This window comes from Vigna unguiculata, chromosome 5 (assembly GCF_004118075.2).
Source record: "Vigna unguiculata cultivar IT97K-499-35 chromosome 5, ASM411807v1, whole genome shotgun sequence".
Taxonomy (NCBI): domain Eukaryota; kingdom Viridiplantae; phylum Streptophyta; class Magnoliopsida; order Fabales; family Fabaceae; genus Vigna; species Vigna unguiculata.
In genome coordinates, this window is record NC_040283.1 from 47,522,274 (window position 1) to 47,541,443 (window position 19,170).

The window sequence follows — 19,170 nt, forward strand, 5'->3', positions numbered from 1 at the left end:
ATTAATTTAAACAAATAACATAAGTCGACAATTAGAAGAAGAAAAAAAAAAACACGACATTCTTCGTATAACGGTTTAACAATGTAAAATTGTTGATATTTGTGATAAAAGATACTAATATGATGTATAACACAAGTATTATTATTTGGCGAAAGAATTTATATTTACCATTTGTTGTGTTATAAATTTAGTTTAATAATTTAGAAAAAAAAACGCTGAATCTATTTACAAAAAAGAAGACTTTAAAATAAAATACTTAAACGATAAGAAGAGAAAATAAATTACTGCGACCAGTGAAAAAAGTTATAATTGATGAAATATATGTTTATTGATGTAACATCTAGAAGAATATGTTTCACTTTATTTGTTCGAATAGTAAGATTCCGGAAAAGCTAAAGTCGAAAACAAAATAAATAAAAAAATGAGTTTAATTAAAATATAAATACACGCACAAAAAATTGAATACTTTGAAATGAAATTTGTTTTAATAGGAAAAAGTAATAAAAAGGAATAAAATTTCCTTTTATAATATGATTTTTAAACCTAGTAAAAGGGGTTATTAAGTAGGATTTGAAGAGGGAATAATATATATATATAAAATAGAGGGAGGTGGGAGATTAAAGAAAGAAAGTATGAGAGTGGTTGAGAGAACCGACAAAGAAACAATGTCACATGCTTTGGTGGGGTCACCAACCTTAAACTACGACTTGTTTACGTGCACATGGACTTCGCTTAGAGTTGACCGTTTCTTCTAAAACTCAAACATCCGGGCCCACTTGTTTCCACCTTATTTTATTTTCCAATATTTATTTTCTCAAACTCATAATTAAGTGTTCCATATTTTACGTCATTAATTACGTGGGACGTTGCTGTTAATCAACATGATGAGGTGGCCAAACAAGAAAACGAAACCAAAACCACGATCAAATCAGAATCACACGCTTTCCTTTCCTCGTTGATACGTGGAACAATCAAAGCCGCTGTTTGAGCAACACGTGTCATCGTTTGGATGGTCCAACAACCTCGCTCCATAATATAAGGTCGCACACGTTGCCGAAGAAACAACAAAGCACCACTGCTACTACGCCTAACAAAGTCCCAAATATCAAACACTTTGGTTTGGTCTCTCTCTCTCTCTCTCTCTCTCTTCCAAATCATTAAGACAAAGTTGGTCATAGCATAGCACCGAACAGGGAAAACCGGAAAAGCCGCAGGACCAAAGAACCCGAGTTTGAACGTTGAAATTGCGTCGCGCGTGTGAGTGTGTTTTGCGAACAATGTGGTCACAATCACAGAGCGGTACCCACTCGTCGGAATCCGACGCCGTTGATTGTTGTAACTTGAAGGAGACGGAGCTCACGCTGGGACTTCCCGGCACCAAACGTTCCTTCTCCGACACCGTTGATCTTCTTCATCTCGCCACTTCGCTAAATAAAACCAAACTCCCAACACCCAAGTAAGAACCAAGCTGCCATATATATACTACAAAATTCTTTCTTTTTCTATTTTTTTGCTTTATCTCAAGACCCATATAAGAAAAAAATGAACTTCGTAACCAAACAATTCACTCGTCACTGTTTTTTTTTTTTTTTTTGCGGCTTTAGAATTAGTAACGAAAACTACTTTTGTGAGTGAATTGAAGGAATTTTTTGGGTTTGGGTTGCAGGGAACAAGTGGTGGGGTGGCCGCCGGTGAGGGCAAGCAGAAAGAATGCGATGAAGAGTTGCAAGTTCGTGAAGGTGGCTGTGGATGGAGCTCCTTATCTGAGAAAAGTGGATCTTGAATTGTACGACAGTTACGAACATTTGATGACAGAATTAGAGACCATGTTTTGTGGCTTAGCCATTCGTACGTATTATTATTATTAATCTCCATATATACATGGTTTTATTTGTTTTAATCAGGTTGAGGGTATTTAGGTCTTTTTGTGGGAAACCATTGTTGCAGGTAATCATTTGATGAATGAGAGGAAACTGATGGAGTCTGGAAATGGGATTGAATACATGCCCACCTACGAGGACAAGGATGGTGATTGGATGTTGGTCGGGGATGTACCATGGAAGTATGTTCCATTCATCATTCTCCCTTTTTCAAAAACCTTCATTTTAGTATTCACCACTTACATAATATATACATATGCATGTACTATGTATATCTATATATATATGTTTCATTTCCTTAAATTACAGATGGTTTCTGGTTCTTTTTGTAGGATGTTTGTTGAATCATGCAAGAGGATGAGGCTTATGATTAGCTCAGAGGCTATTGGCCTAGGTTCGTTGTTTTGTATTATATCATGTTGTGTAGTAAAAGCATACGATGATTCTGGTTTTCTGATATACTCATAACAATGGTGCAGGTCCGAGATCGAGTTCAAAATGTTCGGGTTCCACCTAGAAGAATGAATATTAGTGTGATAATAATGATAAAGACTTGGAAGTGTAGAAGAGTGAATTTAGTATGATGAAATATATGTATCCATGGTGCTTGTATATGTTCCCTTCAGCACCTCTTAGTATAAAAAACCTAGAACTGATCTCTATATTAGTGAGAAAATAAATAACATGTAATCAAGATTATGATCATGGATCGTTTATTAATTAATGTAATGTAATGTAATGGCTTTGGCTTTGTGCTACCTTGTACCCCGATTTTGCAGTTGTTAGATTCATTCAATGATCATTTAGAGTTTCCACTCCATAATTTACGTTGTATTTTTGTACTCACTCCTCGAGTTTAATGGGTTAAGTTTATTCTTATAGATGTTTGATTCCATTTCGAAACCTTAAGATGTAAGATAAAAAACTTGCCAGAAGAATTGTTTTGAAAAGAAGTTTTGAACGAATAAAACACACACACGTGAATCTCTAATGAGCACTTTTTTTAATTTCTGTTTCTAAATATTAGTTAAATCCAAATAATTTTAGAATTTTCAAATTAACAGGGAATTATGTGTTAAAGAATGGTCACTCTGCTATCTTTTCTCTTAACGAAAAGATAGAAACATGAAGATTTATGAAGGAAAAAGGGTTGACTCAAGAATAAAAAAGAAAGTATGGTTTAAGAAAGTATCTATAGACATATGGTTCATTGATTCGTTGATTGGTTAAGTTACGAAAATTCAGATCCCAACTTATTTCGGCTTCACCTAATGATGTAACCCAAAATTTATTAGCCCAAAGTGGGATGGGCCAATTTGCGGGCCAGATATTTTTTTATTGATAAAACAATACGCGATAAATTGGCTTCATTCTTCCTCGTAATTTCACCCTTCATCTCATATATTTGAAAATTTCAATTTTACCTTCTATTCTAAGGATTTTGATTTCGAATTTTGGAATGCACAATTTATTGACCGTTTCGAAATTCATGATTTAGAATGTAAATGTTGTATTTTTTTATTGTACGTTTCAGAAGGTAGAATAAAAAATATATTTTGAATTACATAAAATTTATATCCTAGATTGTAGACTCCAGAATATTTTTTAATAGGAAGAAGATGAAGAATGACTGAGAGAGGTGCATCAATGGAGGAAGAATGGGAGAGAGGGGTGTGCGAATTGTTGGGTTATATATTTTACTGTCATATGAGTTATGGTTATAGACATTGAGATATTGTGGTTTCATATGGGTATATGACATTAGTTTTACACATATAAGCATTTGACATCACTTTTACACCAAAGCCTTAACCTTAAGGCAATGGTGTTATGGGTCTTTATTATTATATAGTGTTTTAACTTTGTTTATTCTATCAAATGTGGGACTTTGACTCACACTTACTATTTCCAATCATCTCCCCTTAAGGGTGAGTCCCTTGTTTTTTTTTTTTTCTTTTCATATGATATATTTCCCTTCAGGTGCATGAGTGACCCCTTTTGGTTATGGCTATGGGGTCAGTCACTTAGGTGACTCCTTTTTTGTGATAGTTATGGTTATGCAGTCAATCACTCCGAACCATCTGCTCTAATACCACTGACGAGTTATATTTTTTTCATATGTTTTGGTTATAGTCATGATTATTTCACAGTTGTATGTAGGTGTGTGTGTTGAAATGTATGGAGGTGCAGGAAGAAGACCCTTTAAATTCACACTGCTTGTTGAAGAATAAATAAAGGCGTCTTATAAATTTAATTATAGATTTAAGAATAGAGTATAATTTAATCCAAAAAATGAAGTACCATGAAGAAAAATCATGTTAATTAAGGGTCTATTTAGCTAAACTTACAAAAAAAAAAAATCACTTCTAAGATAGAAAAACAGGAAGAAAAATTAAATGAATTTTTTCAGAAGGTAAAATTAGTTTATGTCTAAATTCATCTATTGATACTCTATCACACTATTTTACCTAAAAAATATTTCCAATTCATATATAAGTTAATTGTAACCTATAAAAAATGTTGATATTTTCTATTCCAAGAACAATTTTAAGCCCAATGAAAGGGAGAATGAATGCGCTTTATTTTAATCCAAGATGGTTCCATATAGAAGCCATAACTTAAACTACTGAAGCTCAAGTTCATCATTGTCTTACAGTGAAGAGGAAATTCAGTTTAAGATGGATCTGTTTTGACAGAATATGCTTAAGCTGGAATTGACTTCATCAGATTTGGTAGCAGGCACTTGCGCAATGAATGGGTTTGAAAGGTGGTTACCGGTTGGGAAGCAGCATGAGGGTTGACAATAAATTGGAGCACGGATAAGGTATGCTTCCACCTCTGATTATGATATAACTGTTACTGTTTTTCTATTAATCGTGTTGTTATACTATTAAGTAGAGATAGTTGCGTCCTGACTAATAACTATAACTTTTAGTCTAATGTAAACGTTTAATCTAAAGGATTAACATGTAAGTCTCAGCAAAACAACTCTTAAGTATCTTAAATTAGTGACTGTGACATCTTCCCCACCTTTTTGGGGTTGGTTTCATCACTTTCCCAGCCAGTGAAGCTAACCAATTCCTTTCTACCAACTACCATAATAAATGAGTGGCAAGAAAGGAAAAGGGAGAGGCTTTTGTATTGGATGGTTGGTTATATAGGTCATAACCATGTTCAAGCAACTTTCTGTGCTTGAGCTTATAAATAAAATATATGATCTACCACTGTTGCAAGAAACATCATCATCTCAACTCAACTCAACTCCAAAAATATGACACAGTCTGCACCAGCAGAGCAGAAGATGCACTATGGTCAAGCTCAGACGGGTCGTGAGGAGATGGGAAGCTTCTATGCTTTGTGAGTACATTTTTAGTTTTCAATTCTCTTCTATTCTTCCACAATTCTCTCTTTTTTTTTATCCCTGATAAGTTCACTCTCTGATCCAGTTTTTACACACTCTGTTGCTGCTTTTGCTGTTATGAGGGTTGTAGGTGCTGCTCAGAACGCACCTGCTGTTGCTGTCCCTAGATTGCCTAATTTCCAAGAGACATTTGTCAAGTTTATGTTTCATCATTAGTTTCTTGTATGAAATGATGATTCTGTAATCAATCTTCTGTATAATAATGAACTTCAATTATTTTTACTTTTTATGAAATCGTTCCAAGAATAAAATGATTCATTATATTGAAGTCACTGGTGTGATCACAACCATGGTTTTGTGAGCAAAGAAGTCTTGAAAAATAAAAATGCCGATCAAATGACAGCAACCAGAAAGCATTAGCCGTTATTATGTATTACTGAAAATATTCTCTATACATTTCAAGGGAAAGAAAGAGTGCAGATTCATTGACTTAGTTACATACAAATTCTCAAAGAATTGAAAAAGCAGCAGAAGCTCTATCATATAGAAGCAAGGATGGGGTTTCTCCCTTCATCTATTTCAATGGTTAGGAGACGTTGAGGATCTGATCCATTTGGTCCCTCCGAGTAAAGTGTAGGAAGGTATGCATAGTATGCTGGCAGATAGCGTGAAACAAAATCTCTCACCTACACAGAACATACCATGAAAAAAAATCCTTGCTTTAGTCATTAGGAAATAGATGTTGCATCATCATTTATCACAAAGAAATATCATTCATCACAATCAATTTGAGTAACAGACCTCTTCATCTGTCATTCCAGGGTTGCCGGCCTCCCTCATGGCAATCTCAGCCTGCATATTGAAACACCTCAACACATGGATGCTACATCATCCAGATTCTGAACACAGAGTTTGTAATTTGTTTAAGAGAATGTTAAAGCAACCTACCTGCAACCGCCATTGGAAGACACAATTGGGGTCCTTGATCTTGATGACTATCCATGACTTAATGTATTTGTCCCATGCATCATAGTAAGCTTCAAGGTTTTTATTTACAGTTTCTAACTGAAAAGTAAGCTCAATTTATTAGCAATGCTTCCCATTGAAAGAAAAGGGTAGAGCTTCTGTATCATAAACTCCATGTGCATAGTCTTAAAAATGAAAAAAAGGAACTTCACCAATTCTAACCTGGGGATCAACAGCCTTCACAGCTTCAACTGGAAGGGGCCTGAAACCAAGCATCCAACCTTCGAACAACACAACCTAGAACATTCATCCATGTGTCACAATATAAGGATCAACACTTTTGAAAGGATACTGACATGAGATGAACATAGCACAAATATTACCACATTTCCGATTATCATGTTAATATTATCTTCCTCAGAACTACAGAATCTTAATGTTGAAGAAGTTTTCTTTTTAATTGAGGTTAAGGGCAAATTTTGGCAGTAAAAAACATAACATACTTATTTCAACATGGTGCTTCCTTTTTTTTTAACTTTTGTGTGTGCTGGATCATGTTTTACCAAGAAAAATGATCCATCAGAATCAGTTTAAGTTACAATTGAATATTTTCTTACCTTCAGAGGCCCTTCAACTTCTGGCCATGTTGAAGGGTCAGCACGGTCACCTCTGCCACTGAATGCAGACTGCATAAACAGGCAATTCACTTCACCATTACCAATTGCAAATTCAAAAAAAATGTTTTAAATAATCTGAATATGCAAGCTACGCCCTTACTTTATCATATCTTGGTAGCTTCATTTTCACACCTGGACACTTCAAATTAAAAGATATTACACGAAAAATACAATATAAACAGAAAACAGAAGTGAGTGCCGAGAAACACCTTCTCTTGTCATTTTAGTTAAAGATGCCAGAGTTTCAACAGAAAGAGCAAGATCATGGCTTCCTGCATTTCCGCGAAACTAGACGGAAACCAAGCAAGCAAAAATATTTTAGTTCTCAATAATTTATCGTTCACTACTTTACTTATCTGTGCATAATTACCTCAAGAAGTGCATTTCCTGGATTAGCTTCTCTTAGTTTAGTCTACAGTCCAAACACAATTCATCAGCCCAAAAAGAAAAAGAACAGATGACATTTACAACTGAAAAAGAAAACACAAAAACAGCTTCTATATACCTGACCTTCAGCAGTCAAATAAAAATCATCTATAGATATTGTGGCAGATTTCCTGAAAATTGTAGCATGTATCTACAATTTGTTAATTAATCTCCTTTCCCTATAATCATCAGAACAAAGAATAAATTCAACAACACAGTTGCTTCAAAATTCAAAGCCCACCTGCCAATCACTTCAAAAAGATAGTCAAGGGCAAAAACAAGGGTTGTCTTCCCACAGCCTTGAGGGGCACTGAAACCAATCTGTGTCAACCAGAATCAATAAAGTTGCTGTTATATTGAATGAACAAGGCAGAAAAACAATATCTTGGAAGGAAAAGAAATAAAAGGACAATGGTCATAACAAAAACTTACAAATTACAAAGTGGTTATTGCTGTTTATAGAGCTGACACAACTAAAAACTAAAGCGAAAAATTTCCCAAAAATTAATAAACTTAACCATAAGCCTCCATAACTAGCTGCATAACACCAATACATACAGAAAACAAAATATGAGAGACAGTAACAGAAGGAAACCACGTTTATAGCATACCACCAAAGGAGGAATTTCTTCTCCATCTTTGAATTTGGACTGATGCTCCTCGATCTGTTGTTCACACCAGAGAAAGACTGGTACATAGTAGTGATAAATCCTAGCCTTTTGAGGCTCTGTAAGGTACAATTCATTAAGCTGAAACAATCTGCATAGGTAACGGCCATACAGTATCCAGTTATCAATGGACTCAGCCACCTTCTCTTGTGTGATTCCTATTTTGTCAAGCAGAGGTCCCGAGCAAATAAACTGATAGAGATCTTCCACAGAGGAAACTTCAGCAGCTTTTGTCGGAAATACAGAATATAGAGGACGCTTTCTGTACTCAATGCCAGCAGCAAAAGAACTGTTTTGCAACCATGAACTTCCACTGCCTGCAGCAAAATCTTACAGTTGCAAATTAAAGATTCAAATGATATGGAACAAATAGTTTCCAACAGCAATGCAGCTGTTGAAGATGAAAATACAGCTCTCCTAACTTCCATGCTCCTATTTTGACTAAGATAAAAAATGAGAGTTTACTATTGAGTTAGATGAAGCTTCAACGGCAAGGTCTAATAATCAATCAGCTGAGATGAATTTGAATTGCATAAGTAACTAATCAGGCTCAAGATTTGTCCCAAAATTTTCAATTCCAATGCCCTTTAGTAAACATAGTATGATGATGATGATACCACCCATTTGTATAATTTATCTAAATATAAAATTTTGCTTAACTGGGTTGAAAATTTGTGTCTGAAGAAACCAAGTGAGCTATGATAGTTCTATAAAGTGAAGAAAAGTACCTGACTTTGAGGAGTGAGTGGAGAATTGAGAAAGAACAGAGAAATGGCGAGAATTGGAAAAGAAATGCAATTTAGAATTGTTGGAAATAATATTATGATTTTGATAAGCATAGGAAATGTTGTTGTTTGAATTAGAACAACAGAAAGAAGGTGAAATTGTGGTTTGCCATGGCTGAGAGAACAGATTCAGAGTCGCCATTTTTTATGTGTCTTTCTCTCTCTACTTTGCAACAAAGAACACCGACGCCACGTAATCTTCACCTCTTTGGGCTACAGATTGGAAGAGGAGCACCATAAAATAATTCTATGAACAAAAAATCTGCAAATTTTATCTATTCAGATTTACGAACAAGTCCTCTTTCTTTAAATTCGAATATTTTTTTCTTTTTATATCTTTTCATACATTTATACAACAGTGCATCTTTTTCGGTATTTTTTGAACATTTAGATTAAACTAAATTAATACTTCTTTAACATTATTTTAATTGTTTAAATACATTTTGTGATAATAATTTAAAAATAGTGATATTTAATTATTTTAATATTAAAACTTAGTAAAAATAGTTTTATTATAAAGAATTTTATTATTTTAAAATATATAATTTTTTTAAAAACTATTTTTCTAGAGTTTTTTAATTTTGTTTTAAAGTTTTTAGTTTTTTATCATCTATTTATCTATAAGAATGATTCTTGACGAGCTCTTTAATTTGGACAGATCAATTTCTTCACTCGACATAAATTGAGTTTTAACATTTTTTCTTGATCTTTTCGATTTATTATTGCATGTGAACCTTCTTTCACTTGCATGCGCCTTTTTAGTCATCAATATGAGTCTTTGTTGATCAATGATTATAGCAGTGTGTCTTGATCATTCTTGTGATGTTTTGATGTGTATCTTGCAAGTTGAGAGGAGTTTCACTAGATAGAGTCTTGTGAACTGCTTGGTCAAGTAAGGGAAACTAGTCTTTATTTTGTATGTGAGAGTTTATCAATTTGATGTTTTGCATGCTAATGCATTATTGCCTATTGGAAATGGAAATTTGGCTATTTTTTATGAATTTGATTTTATGTGTATGACTGATTTGATTTGTATGGTTTGAATGATTGTTTCATGCTCAAGTGTTTTGGTTATTTGTTTTTTATCAAGGGAATTGAAGTCTGAACAATAGAGCGAATTGGTATGAGTCCAATGTTTTAAAACTATTTTTGACCAAAGTCTTAAGAGTGGAATACCAAATTGATCAATTGTACAGGTTTCTTTCCTTGAATTACAAATTTTCATTGGTTGATTTTATGTTGGGAATGCGCTTTAGTTGTTTTTTATGAATTTGATATGTAGTGAGATGGCTATTTTGGCTTGCATGGCTTAAATAATCTGTTCATGTTTTTTCTTGCTTGTTTGTCCTTGGGTTTGTGTGATTGAGAGAATTTAGAATGTCAACAATTGAGCAAATTGGTAAGACTTTTCAAATTTAAAACTGTTTTGAATCAATGTAGTGTGAAAGGAGTATCAATTTGAGCAATTGATCAAGTTCAAATTCACTTAAAATCACATAATGTATTTGGTGTCAAGTGATACCTCTATATTAAAATTGGTCAAATATGTTTTTGGTGCTTCAACTTTTAGTGAAAATTGAAATTAGTTAATCTTTAAAACTTTAGCCAAATTTAGTCCCCTAACTTTATAACTTCGTGAATTTACTCATTCTAACCAAATTTTGTCAACTTTATTTAACGTTTTAAACGCATTTCATTATACAACTTGAGTTATTTATACCATTTGACACTTTTTTCTTCAATGTTAACTAAGAAACTATCATGAAATGCATTTGAAATGTCAAATAAAATTAACATAATTTAATTAAAAGGACTAAATCTACAAAATTTTAAAATTAGAGAACTAAATTAAACCAAAGTTTTAAAGAAAAATTAAATAATTTTTTACTTAAGATTGAAGATTGAGAAACAAAAACATATTTAATTATAATAAAATGGTCAGTTGGATTGTATTTTTTTTTAAATATGTGATAATTTTAATCAATTAAACACATTTTAATTTTTTTATATGTTTGGATATATTTAGTTTTCTTATTTTAATATACATTTTTTATTTATTTTAATAAACAAATCTTTTCCGCTAAGTGTTATTTTAAACACGAATATTTCGGTATTTTAAAAATGACTATTTTGATATTAGTATAGGAGTCAAAGATTACGACAAATAAATGAGTGATTACGAATGGATATAGTATACACACCATTAACTTCTAATCAGATTGTTACTTTCGTTTTTTTATTAATTTTAAGATATGACTTTATGAATTGATAAATTAATATTATTTTTAATCAAATAAAAGTTAAATTAATTTTTTTTGAATCTTTTATTTATTTTTATATTTACTAGCATAAACACAGGCGCTATCGCGCCTATATGTATGATTGTTTAAATATGCATGATATTATATTAGTAGGTGATAATATTGTAACGTTATTAAGTTAATCTATATCAGAACAGAAGAAAAAATAACCATTTGATAGATAAAGAAGAAAAGAAGAAACAAAGATAATTGATTAAAAATAAAGTGAAATATATCATAACAGAAGAAAGAATAACCATTTGATAAATAAAAAAGAAATAAAAAAACAAAGATAGCCGATTTTATAAAAGGTTTGTAAAAATAACGGTTAATTTTTAAAAATTTAATAAATTATTATATTTAAAGGGTAAAATTGATATTTCAAAATGTGGACACAAAAAGGGAATCCCTTTATATATTGTTATAAATAAAAATAAAGTGAAATATATCAAAACAGGAAAAAGAATAACAATTTGATAAATAAAGAAGAAAAGAAGAAACAAAGATAACCGACTAAAAATAAAGTGAAATATATCAGAACAGAAGAAATAATAACCATTTGATAAATAAAAAAGAAAAGAAGAAACAAAGTAGCTTATTTTATAAAAAGTTTGTAAAAATAACGATTAATTTTTAAAAAATTAAAAAGTTATTATATTTAAAGGGTAAAATTGATATTTCAAAATGTGGACACAAACAGAAGAATCCTCTTTATATATTGTTATAGATTCTAATCGGTTTGAATAGTTGGAAAAAGTGGTTCTTCGAACTAGTTGATCATTGATTTAAAGTTTTGTTCAAAGTCTTTAATTTTTTTCTTCTTCTTCTCAAATTTGTATTTAGTTTTATCTTAAAGTGCACGCAACATGTATAGAGAATGGTCTATGTTAATTTATTTGAAATAATGTTAGTTTTGAGAGTGGTTTGAACTAATGTTAGATTTAAGAGATTTAGAGAATCAATGATTATTGGTGGATATTATAAAATGTTGAACTGTTAGTTGATTGTTAAAGGATTGAATTGAGATTTGAAACCAAAGTAAAATATTTGATAATAAGTTATTTGAACTATAAAATGTGTTGAATTTTATATTAATTAAAATTTGTTTTCTAAATAATATCTTTTATGTTATTAGATAAACATATGAGTGCATATGTTAAATATGTTAAAGTGATTTTATATAAAGTTTGTGCAGAAAATATGATTTTGGTAGTTTAAAGTTGTTAACATATGTGATTTGTGTTTTTTTTTAAAGACATTGTGCTTTAACGATAATGTTGACTTGAAATTATTAGGTAGTTGTAAGTGAACATTTTTAAAACTTGTTATAAGTTGTAGAATGATTTATTGAAGTTTTTGAGTTGTTTTATTTTTTAAAGACAAGTTTTGCATAAATTCATTTAGTTAATTTGATCCAAAAAAACTAACATTACTCTTAAACTTGAATTATATAAACAAGTCAAATTTACAAATTTAGTTACTCAATTTAAATTTTCTTAACAAATTAACACTTGGAGTAATAGAAAAGAAATTATTAATTTGGCTTAATGGATTTAAAAATTGTAATTATATCACCATGTAATCTCACAATTTTAAAATTATATATGAACCATTGATTGAATTTGCATGTTAAATTAGAAAAAATATTTATAGAAATACCATTAATTCATTGATTATTTAAATTATATAAATCAAAAACCTAAGTAAAGCGTAATTGGACAAAAATTTACACCATAAAAAAGTTTTCAATATGATCATTAAAAATATTTATTTATAAATGTTATTGTATCTTTAATGAATGACTTAAGAACTGTGAACTGATATTTAATAATAATAAATGTATTGTTGTCATGGAAATGTATAAAGCTATTTCTTTTATAAAGTTATTCTTTACATTCAACTACATTAATGAAGTAACAAATATAAATATTACTGATTTGATTCTTACTAAATGTCATCTATGGACATGGACATGATATGTGTATCGGATTATGACACATATTTGATATATTGATATATTTATTTTGAAAATTATAGGATACGATACATGATTGATATGTGATATATAAATATTAAAAAACGTATAATAATTTTAAAAAACATAATAAATATATAATTGTTATTGTGTGAATCTAAATTAAAACTAAAGTTGTCAATATAAAAAATATAAATTATTGTCATCATAAAAATACTACTACAAGCAAACTCTCAAATAATGACAAATTTTAGTAACAAAAAATATGTTAGAGACCAATTTCCTAATTAGAGACAAATTATTTTGATAGTCAAAACCTTTGTAGTTAATGTCAGTGATCAATTTAGAAACCAAATCATAATAAAAACTATTTTAGTTATTAATTTAGAGACCAATTATAACTTTTTGAAATTATTTTAGTTATCAAGAATTTTTAATTTTTAAATCGGTACCTAAATGAGTCACTATATAGTGACTAATTATTTGATGTTACTAAAATTGGTCATTATTCAAAGATTTTCTTGTAATGTACTATAGCTCTACAAATTAGATATTTTATTGATAAATATTAATAAATTATCATAAACTATTAAACACAAATACATGTCGTATACAAATATGTAACTCAAATCGAAGTATCATTACTTCCCAGTTTACCACGTATAAAATAAATACTTAAACGTCATAAAAGTATTTTAAAATACTTTCATAACTAGTAGAATATTTATATTAAAATATTTAGATAGAGTGATGAAATGTTATTATAGTTATATTGTTTAGTTATGTTTGGCGAGAACATTTTATTATTAAACTGCGACAATTGATAATTAATTCAATATAAAATATACATTGAATGATTAATTTTACACAAAATTATAAAGTTTAAGAATCAATTTTGAATTTACTTTTAATGCATTAAGAACCTTAACCTAAACTTCACAAGACCAAAGTAACTATTTGTTTTGAAAAAGATTTAAGAAAATGTGACGGCGTCGTTTCAGAAGACCGGTGTTGAGTTATTGTCCGCGTGTGCATTTCATGGCCCAGACAGTGGGAAAAAGCACGCAATCCAAATTGCACATTGTTTCTTTCTGAAAGATTCGTGTTTTTCTTTTCTTTATTTTTTTTTTCATTCAGCAAACAAACAAACTCTTCTCTTATCTCTCTTTCCCTCAATTTCTGGGAATTACTGTCCCCTACTGCATCAAACAGTTTCACACTTCAATTCAGACGCACGTTAAAAAAATAAAAATCCCTTTTTTGCATAATTCTGCAACATCCACAGTTATTTTACACACATTTGAAAAATACCCAAAATATGAAAGAGACAATTTTTGCTCAGAGGAAAGGAGAATAATTACTTGGGTGGGTGAAATTGTTTGTTCCATTCTTTCTTTCTATTCTATAAACCGCATCCGATTCTATCCTCCTAGACCAATAACACCAGCAGTTGTAGCAGTAGCAATTGTAGTGGAAACTGACTCACTCTTTGCTCAAAATTTATTCATTCTGACAGCCAAAAAGTCAAACAAAGAAAACCACCAAACAGTAACTGAACTAGAGAGATAAATACAAAAAAAGCCTCATGCTTTGTCTCCCTTTTCATCAAACTTATTTTTTTTTTTCTTCTGTAAATCAAAAAAGTTTTCTTTCTTTCTGTTTTTTTTTTCTCTCTCTTTATTAAATTATATATATATATATGTATGAGGTATTCTTGTTTAATAATTCGGAAAGGTATAAGACTTTGAAAGTTGGTGTCTTCTGGTTTGGTAGGTTCACGGGTAGGCTATTTTTTTTTTTTAATTTCTGGTGAGGGCAAGATCAAAGAATTGGGGAGAGATGAGTTCGCTCTTGAAGCTTTCAAGGAGGGCCTTGGAAACTGAGATGCCCGTTATGGTTCAGGTACTAAGTACTCAGTACTCACTCTCATGCCATTTCTTTCTTCATTGGAATTTGATCCCTTCCAATGGGTGTTTGTTTGTCTTTTGGATTGATGATGTTTGGTTTGGTTTGGTTTGATTTGAGAATAAAATGTTTTTGATAACCAAGGTTGTTGGTGTCTGTGTGTTTGCAGATGCAGGAACTGATCCGAGGATCTAAAAATGCCGTGTCTTTGGCCCAGGTCTTTTTCTTCTCTCCAAAATTAATGCTTGTTTATAGTAATTAATCTAACCCCTTGGTGATTTTTGCGAGGAACTCGGAGAAGGGGATGGAGGTTTTCAATGTTTGATTATTATACATTAGTTTAATTTGCTTGGGAGTTTGGTGTGATTTGGAGAGAGATTGAGAAATAAGGATAATTTTACCTTCTATTTACGAATTGGGACTTGTTTTGGTGCGAATTCAATGGGTTCGTTCCGTTTAGTAAACTGTAAATGATGATTATGGACACGGCCTTAAAATGCTTGGGGAGACTGTTTCATAAATCTGCTTCTTTCTTGATCTACAAAATTGCCGAGCCACAACATCTTTTTGGAGAAACAGGAAATGAGATGAACAGAATTATAGTTTTAGTTGTGTTGCTCTATTTGAATGTTATTTTTGACTTCAATTTCCAAAGGTGGATTTCAAGTTGAATTTAGGGTCTGATTTATGTGATGTAGATTACTTTTATAGTTTTTAGGCCATGTGTTTTGATTATGCATCTGATTTTGGTTCATCTCATTTAATAATCAACTGAAGTTTGTCCTTCAGCTTTTAAATTTTATTGTTCTGACTGCTGAACACTAGAATTATTTTTGATTTTAATGTATTAGCTGCAATTTGTAATGGATTTTCTTAAAATTATGTGCTGTAGGGAGTGGTTCATTGGCAACCTCCAGAGCAAGCTTTGAAAAAGGTGAAAGAACTTGTATCTGATCCTATAGTCAGTCGATATGGTGTTGATGAAGGTATTCCTGAACTTAGAGCAGCTTTGATAAAAAAGGTAAATGGTATAATTCTTCGTACAATCTGTATTCTGTACTAGTGGGAATTTGGAATCTCCAGTTATCTGTTTTGAAGTTCTTCAATTGATCAACCCATAGAATTTCATTTCTAGCAACAGAAAACTAAACCAAATAGGAACCTAATTGCTTTCATTACAAATTGTGTTGTATCTTACTGCTCTGATAAACTATTTTGCTATATGAAATTTGGATCTCGGTGACCAATGAATTAACTAATTCACTTTTACCACGTTCATGTAGTTGCGTGATGAAAATAATTTGCACAAGTCTTCAGTGATGGTTACAGCAGGGGCCAATCAGGTGAGGTTATCAATAACATTCGACCTGTAAATTTTGTTTTATGTTCATTATTTTGTTATATCCTAGAAAAGCTAACACAGTTTCTAACAAGATTAAGCATTAGCATTCCAGCTTCCATTTGACTTCTTTATAACAATTTAAATTTAGCCTTTCTTATGTAAAATTTCATCTATAACCATTATTGTGTTACTTCTTCCTGAACATCAAAAAGCATCTTATTGGATAGGACTAGCATGGTTTTTGTTACTGTGGAGACAGTAACTGTTGACTGGATTAGCTTAACAGCAGTGTATATATTCTATGATTTGTTGTCCGTTAATTTTATGCTACGTTGATCTCTTTTGAGTTTGAGCTTTAAACAGTATTGTTGTGCTCATTTCAAAAATCTGTGGTAACTCATTCTATTCCAACAAATACAGGCATTTGTAAATCTAGTTCTCACTCTCTGTGATCCGGATGATTCTGTGGTTATGTTTGCTCCATACTACTTCAATGCATACATGTCGTTCCAGATGACTGGTGTTACCAATATACTAGTTGGTCCTGGTAGCCCAGACTCACTTCATCCTGATGCAGGTAAGAAGCTGCATGATCTTGTTACTGTAATCCATTTTTACAGCATGAACTAGGGTTGCAAACTCAATGTTTGGTTTCTAAGAGAATCTATTTTCCTCCATCCAAGGGGTTCACATATCAGTTAAATATTGAATGGATTGGCTTTGTATTCTAGTAAACCTTTCCACTTTTCAGAAGGTATATTGGATTGTTCATAAATTTGTGCATGTCTGGTTGAGTGTTTTATTAGGTTTCACTAAGTTGTATGCTGCATTGTCTAACTGAATTTTTGGTTTTCTTTTACTTTGTAAATGACTGACTCGTTGATGTTACTCTATCTGTAATTTCACTTGTTGCTATGTCCTAAATGCTCATGCTGATGAACAACTACTCAATGCTATCCCTTACATATACAAAATAAAAATATTAGAAGGCTGGTTGATGTCTATCATCCAAGTTAGTTTCTTCTGATGTTGATTTCTATGTTTAAGGTTATTCATGAGAAATGTCTTGATTTGCAGATTGGTTGGAAAAAATATTATCCGAAACTAAACCACCTCCAAAGCTTGTAACTGTTGTTAACCCGGGCAATCCAACCGGAACCTACATTCCGGAGCCTCTTTTAAAGGTTTGTCTGTCTTCCACCCTCCTTCTGAATATATCAACAGCTACTATGATTTTAGATTTGCTACATTCTTATGTTGATTGACCCTGATGCTATTTTTTTTTTTAAATTATAAAATTTCTGAGTTAGTATCTTCTCTTATTTGATCAGAGGATTTCAGATCTGTGCAAGAAGGCTGGCTCTTGGCTTGTTGTTGATAATACATACGAGTAAGCCTTTTAAACTTGCTGTGCTAATAGAATTTATATCACATTATTTTCTTTAATTATGAAAAGAAAGAAAACAAAAAAGTTTTTGTTGTTCTGCTAACCTTTTAATTAGTTGTCAGCCCCTAGTGTACAGAATCCTTATGAGATCCTACTTTCAGTCTTCTTCTCTAACTATGAACACCTACGAAAATTCTACAATTCTCTGAATCATATCGACTGAGTTACAAGTTCATGTTTGAAAAATGGAGTGTGTAAACAGATTAATTTTTCGTGCAGGTATTTTATGTACGATGGCCTGAAACATTCTTGTATTGAGGGAAATCATATTGTTAATGTTTTCTCATTCTCAAAAGCATATGGAATGATGGGATGGCGGGTTGGATATGTAAGTAATCCTTTTGAAGTTTTGGTATTGATCTTCTTTGAAGTGTTTTTATAAGTAAATTTTAATTGCTCAAGTAATGCAACCAAGTATGCAGAGTCCTAGATTTCCATAACTTCTAAAGCGATGCTTTGGTCTACTATATTTTTCTTTCATGGCTTAATTAAATTTTAAGTCACATAAATTTATGTAGCCTCAATTAAGTTCGTATAAGAAAATTTATTCTATTACAAATCCAAGATCTTTCCTAATACCTGATTATTGCAGATAGCTTACCCCTCTGAAGTAGAAAACTTTGCTGAACAACTTCTGAAAGTTCAAGACAACATTCCCATCTGTGCTTCAATATTATCACAGTATCTTGCCCTGTATTCACTGGAACTGGGTCCTCAGTGGGTTGTGGACAGAGTAAAAAGTCTTGAAAAGAACAGAGAAATTGTTTTAGAAGCTCTCTCTCCCCTTGGAGAGGGTTCTGTGAAAGGAGGAGAGGGTGCCATATACCTGTGGGCAAAGCTTCCACATGAAAATGCCTACGATGATTTCGATGTTGTTCGCTGGCTCGCTCACAAGCATGGTGTTGCAGTAATCCCAGGAAAAGCATGTGGTTGTCCTGGCAATCTTAGAATTTCATTTGGAGGCTTGACAGAGAATGATTGCAGAGCTGCTGCAGAAAGACTGAAGAAAGGCTTAGAAGAATTGGTTAGAGATGGACTGAGTCAGTAACTGAAATTAATCATACAACATCATCCCCTTCCTCCATACTGGAAAAACAAAAACAGTAGATATCAATAGAAACAAATTTCACTTGCCAATGTTGCAAGTTTGCAACTGATGAATTTTGAATAAATGGAGGATTTACTTTCTACCCGGTCAAGTTGTGGGATAGCAAGTTTTCATTATTTTCATTTTCATAAATTTCAAAACATTGGCTTCAAATGCATGCATGCACTTCTTTCATACAAACTTATCTGATTGATCTAACTGTCATAAAATCCGACCTAACAAGCAAGAAGGACCCTTCTTGTTTTTTAAAGCTTTATGGAAATTTATTTTATCCATCCTTCACAATCAAGAGATTTACAGCAGAATGTTTGTGGTGGATTTGTGGTCTTA

General features: G+C 31.6%; 3 protein-coding genes and 1 long non-coding RNA gene across 5 annotated transcripts; 3 read left to right on the forward strand and 1 right to left on the reverse strand.

Annotated features, from left to right (window-relative positions):
• The first annotated feature begins 1,048 nt into the window (after positions 1-1,048).
• Positions 1,049-2,703, forward strand: LOC114185497 (auxin-responsive protein IAA1-like). Its single transcript, XM_028073244.1, has 5 exons — positions 1,049-1,456; positions 1,667-1,848; positions 1,948-2,062; positions 2,213-2,274; positions 2,360-2,703. The coding sequence occupies exons 1-5, from the start codon at positions 1,278-1,280 to the stop codon at positions 2,395-2,397; spliced, it is 576 nt and encodes a 191-aa protein (XP_027929045.1). The 5' UTR covers positions 1,049-1,277; the 3' UTR covers positions 2,398-2,703.
• A 2,292-nt stretch (positions 2,704-4,995) lies between these two features.
• On the forward strand, positions 4,996-5,535 carry LOC114183318. The gene is made up of 2 exons (XR_003604342.1): positions 4,996-5,237; positions 5,327-5,535. It is a non-coding gene; the product is annotated as an uncharacterized LOC114183318 (long non-coding RNA).
• An 86-nt stretch (positions 5,536-5,621) lies between these two features.
• Positions 5,622-9,034, reverse strand: LOC114183317 (D-glycerate 3-kinase, chloroplastic). The gene is made up of 12 exons (XM_028070291.1): positions 8,707-9,034; positions 7,922-8,295; positions 7,552-7,631; positions 7,390-7,441; positions 7,255-7,296; positions 7,094-7,172; positions 6,985-7,016; positions 6,825-6,893; positions 6,430-6,504; positions 6,190-6,306; positions 6,043-6,093; positions 5,622-5,927 (listed from the first exon to the last, which is right to left on the reverse strand). The coding sequence occupies exons 1-12, from the start codon at positions 8,903-8,905 to the stop codon at positions 5,781-5,783; spliced, it is 1,317 nt and encodes a 438-aa protein (XP_027926092.1). The 5' UTR covers positions 8,906-9,034; the 3' UTR covers positions 5,622-5,780.
• A 5,124-nt stretch (positions 9,035-14,158) lies between these two features.
• Positions 14,159-18,997, forward strand: LOC114184166 (aromatic aminotransferase ISS1). Of its 2 annotated transcripts, XM_028071429.1 has the most exons (10): positions 14,159-14,403; positions 14,812-14,940; positions 15,113-15,160; positions 15,836-15,964; positions 16,227-16,286; positions 16,706-16,862; positions 17,363-17,469; positions 17,617-17,675; positions 17,952-18,060; positions 18,325-18,780. In XM_028071429.1, the coding sequence occupies exons 2-10, from the start codon at positions 14,878-14,880 to the stop codon at positions 18,778-18,780; spliced, it is 1,188 nt and encodes a 395-aa protein (XP_027927230.1). In that variant the 5' UTR covers positions 14,159-14,403; positions 14,812-14,877. The 2 variants fall into 2 exon arrangements, with proteins under 2 accessions (XP_027927230.1, XP_027927231.1); XM_028071430.1 differs by lacking the exon at positions 14,159-14,403 and having other exon boundaries at positions 14,687-14,940; positions 18,325-18,997.
• The last annotated feature ends 173 nt before the right edge of the window (positions 18,998-19,170 follow it).

Coding starts and splice junctions, on each gene's coding strand:
- LOC114185497 (XM_028073244.1), top strand. CDS start 1,278: ATGTGGTCACAATCACAGAGCGGTACCCACTCGTCGGAATCCGACGCC. Junction 2,063..2,212: donor GTCGGGGATGTACCATGGAA/GTATGTTCCATT, acceptor TTCTTTTTGTAG/GATGTTTGTTGAATCATGCA. Junction 2,275..2,359: donor CTCAGAGGCTATTGGCCTAG/GTTCGTTGTTTT, acceptor ACAATGGTGCAG/GTCCGAGATCGAGTTCAAAA.
- LOC114183317 (XM_028070291.1), bottom strand. CDS start 8,905: ATGGCGACTCTGAATCTGTTCTCTCAGCCATGGCAAACCACAATTTCA. Junction 7,297..7,389: donor ATTTGACTGCTGAAGGTCAG/GTATATAGAAGC, acceptor TTTGGACTGTAG/ACTAAACTAAGAGAAGCTAA. Junction 6,307..6,429: donor TGAAGGCTGTTGATCCCCAG/GTTAGAATTGGT, acceptor CTTACTTTTCAG/TTAGAAACTGTAAATAAAAA.
- LOC114184166 (XM_028071429.1), top strand. CDS start 14,878: ATGAGTTCGCTCTTGAAGCTTTCAAGGAGGGCCTTGGAAACTGAGATG. Junction 17,676..17,951: donor GTTGTTGATAATACATACGA/GTAAGCCTTTTA, acceptor TTTTTCGTGCAG/GTATTTTATGTACGATGGCC. Junction 18,061..18,324: donor TGGGATGGCGGGTTGGATAT/GTAAGTAATCCT, acceptor TGATTATTGCAG/ATAGCTTACCCCTCTGAAGT.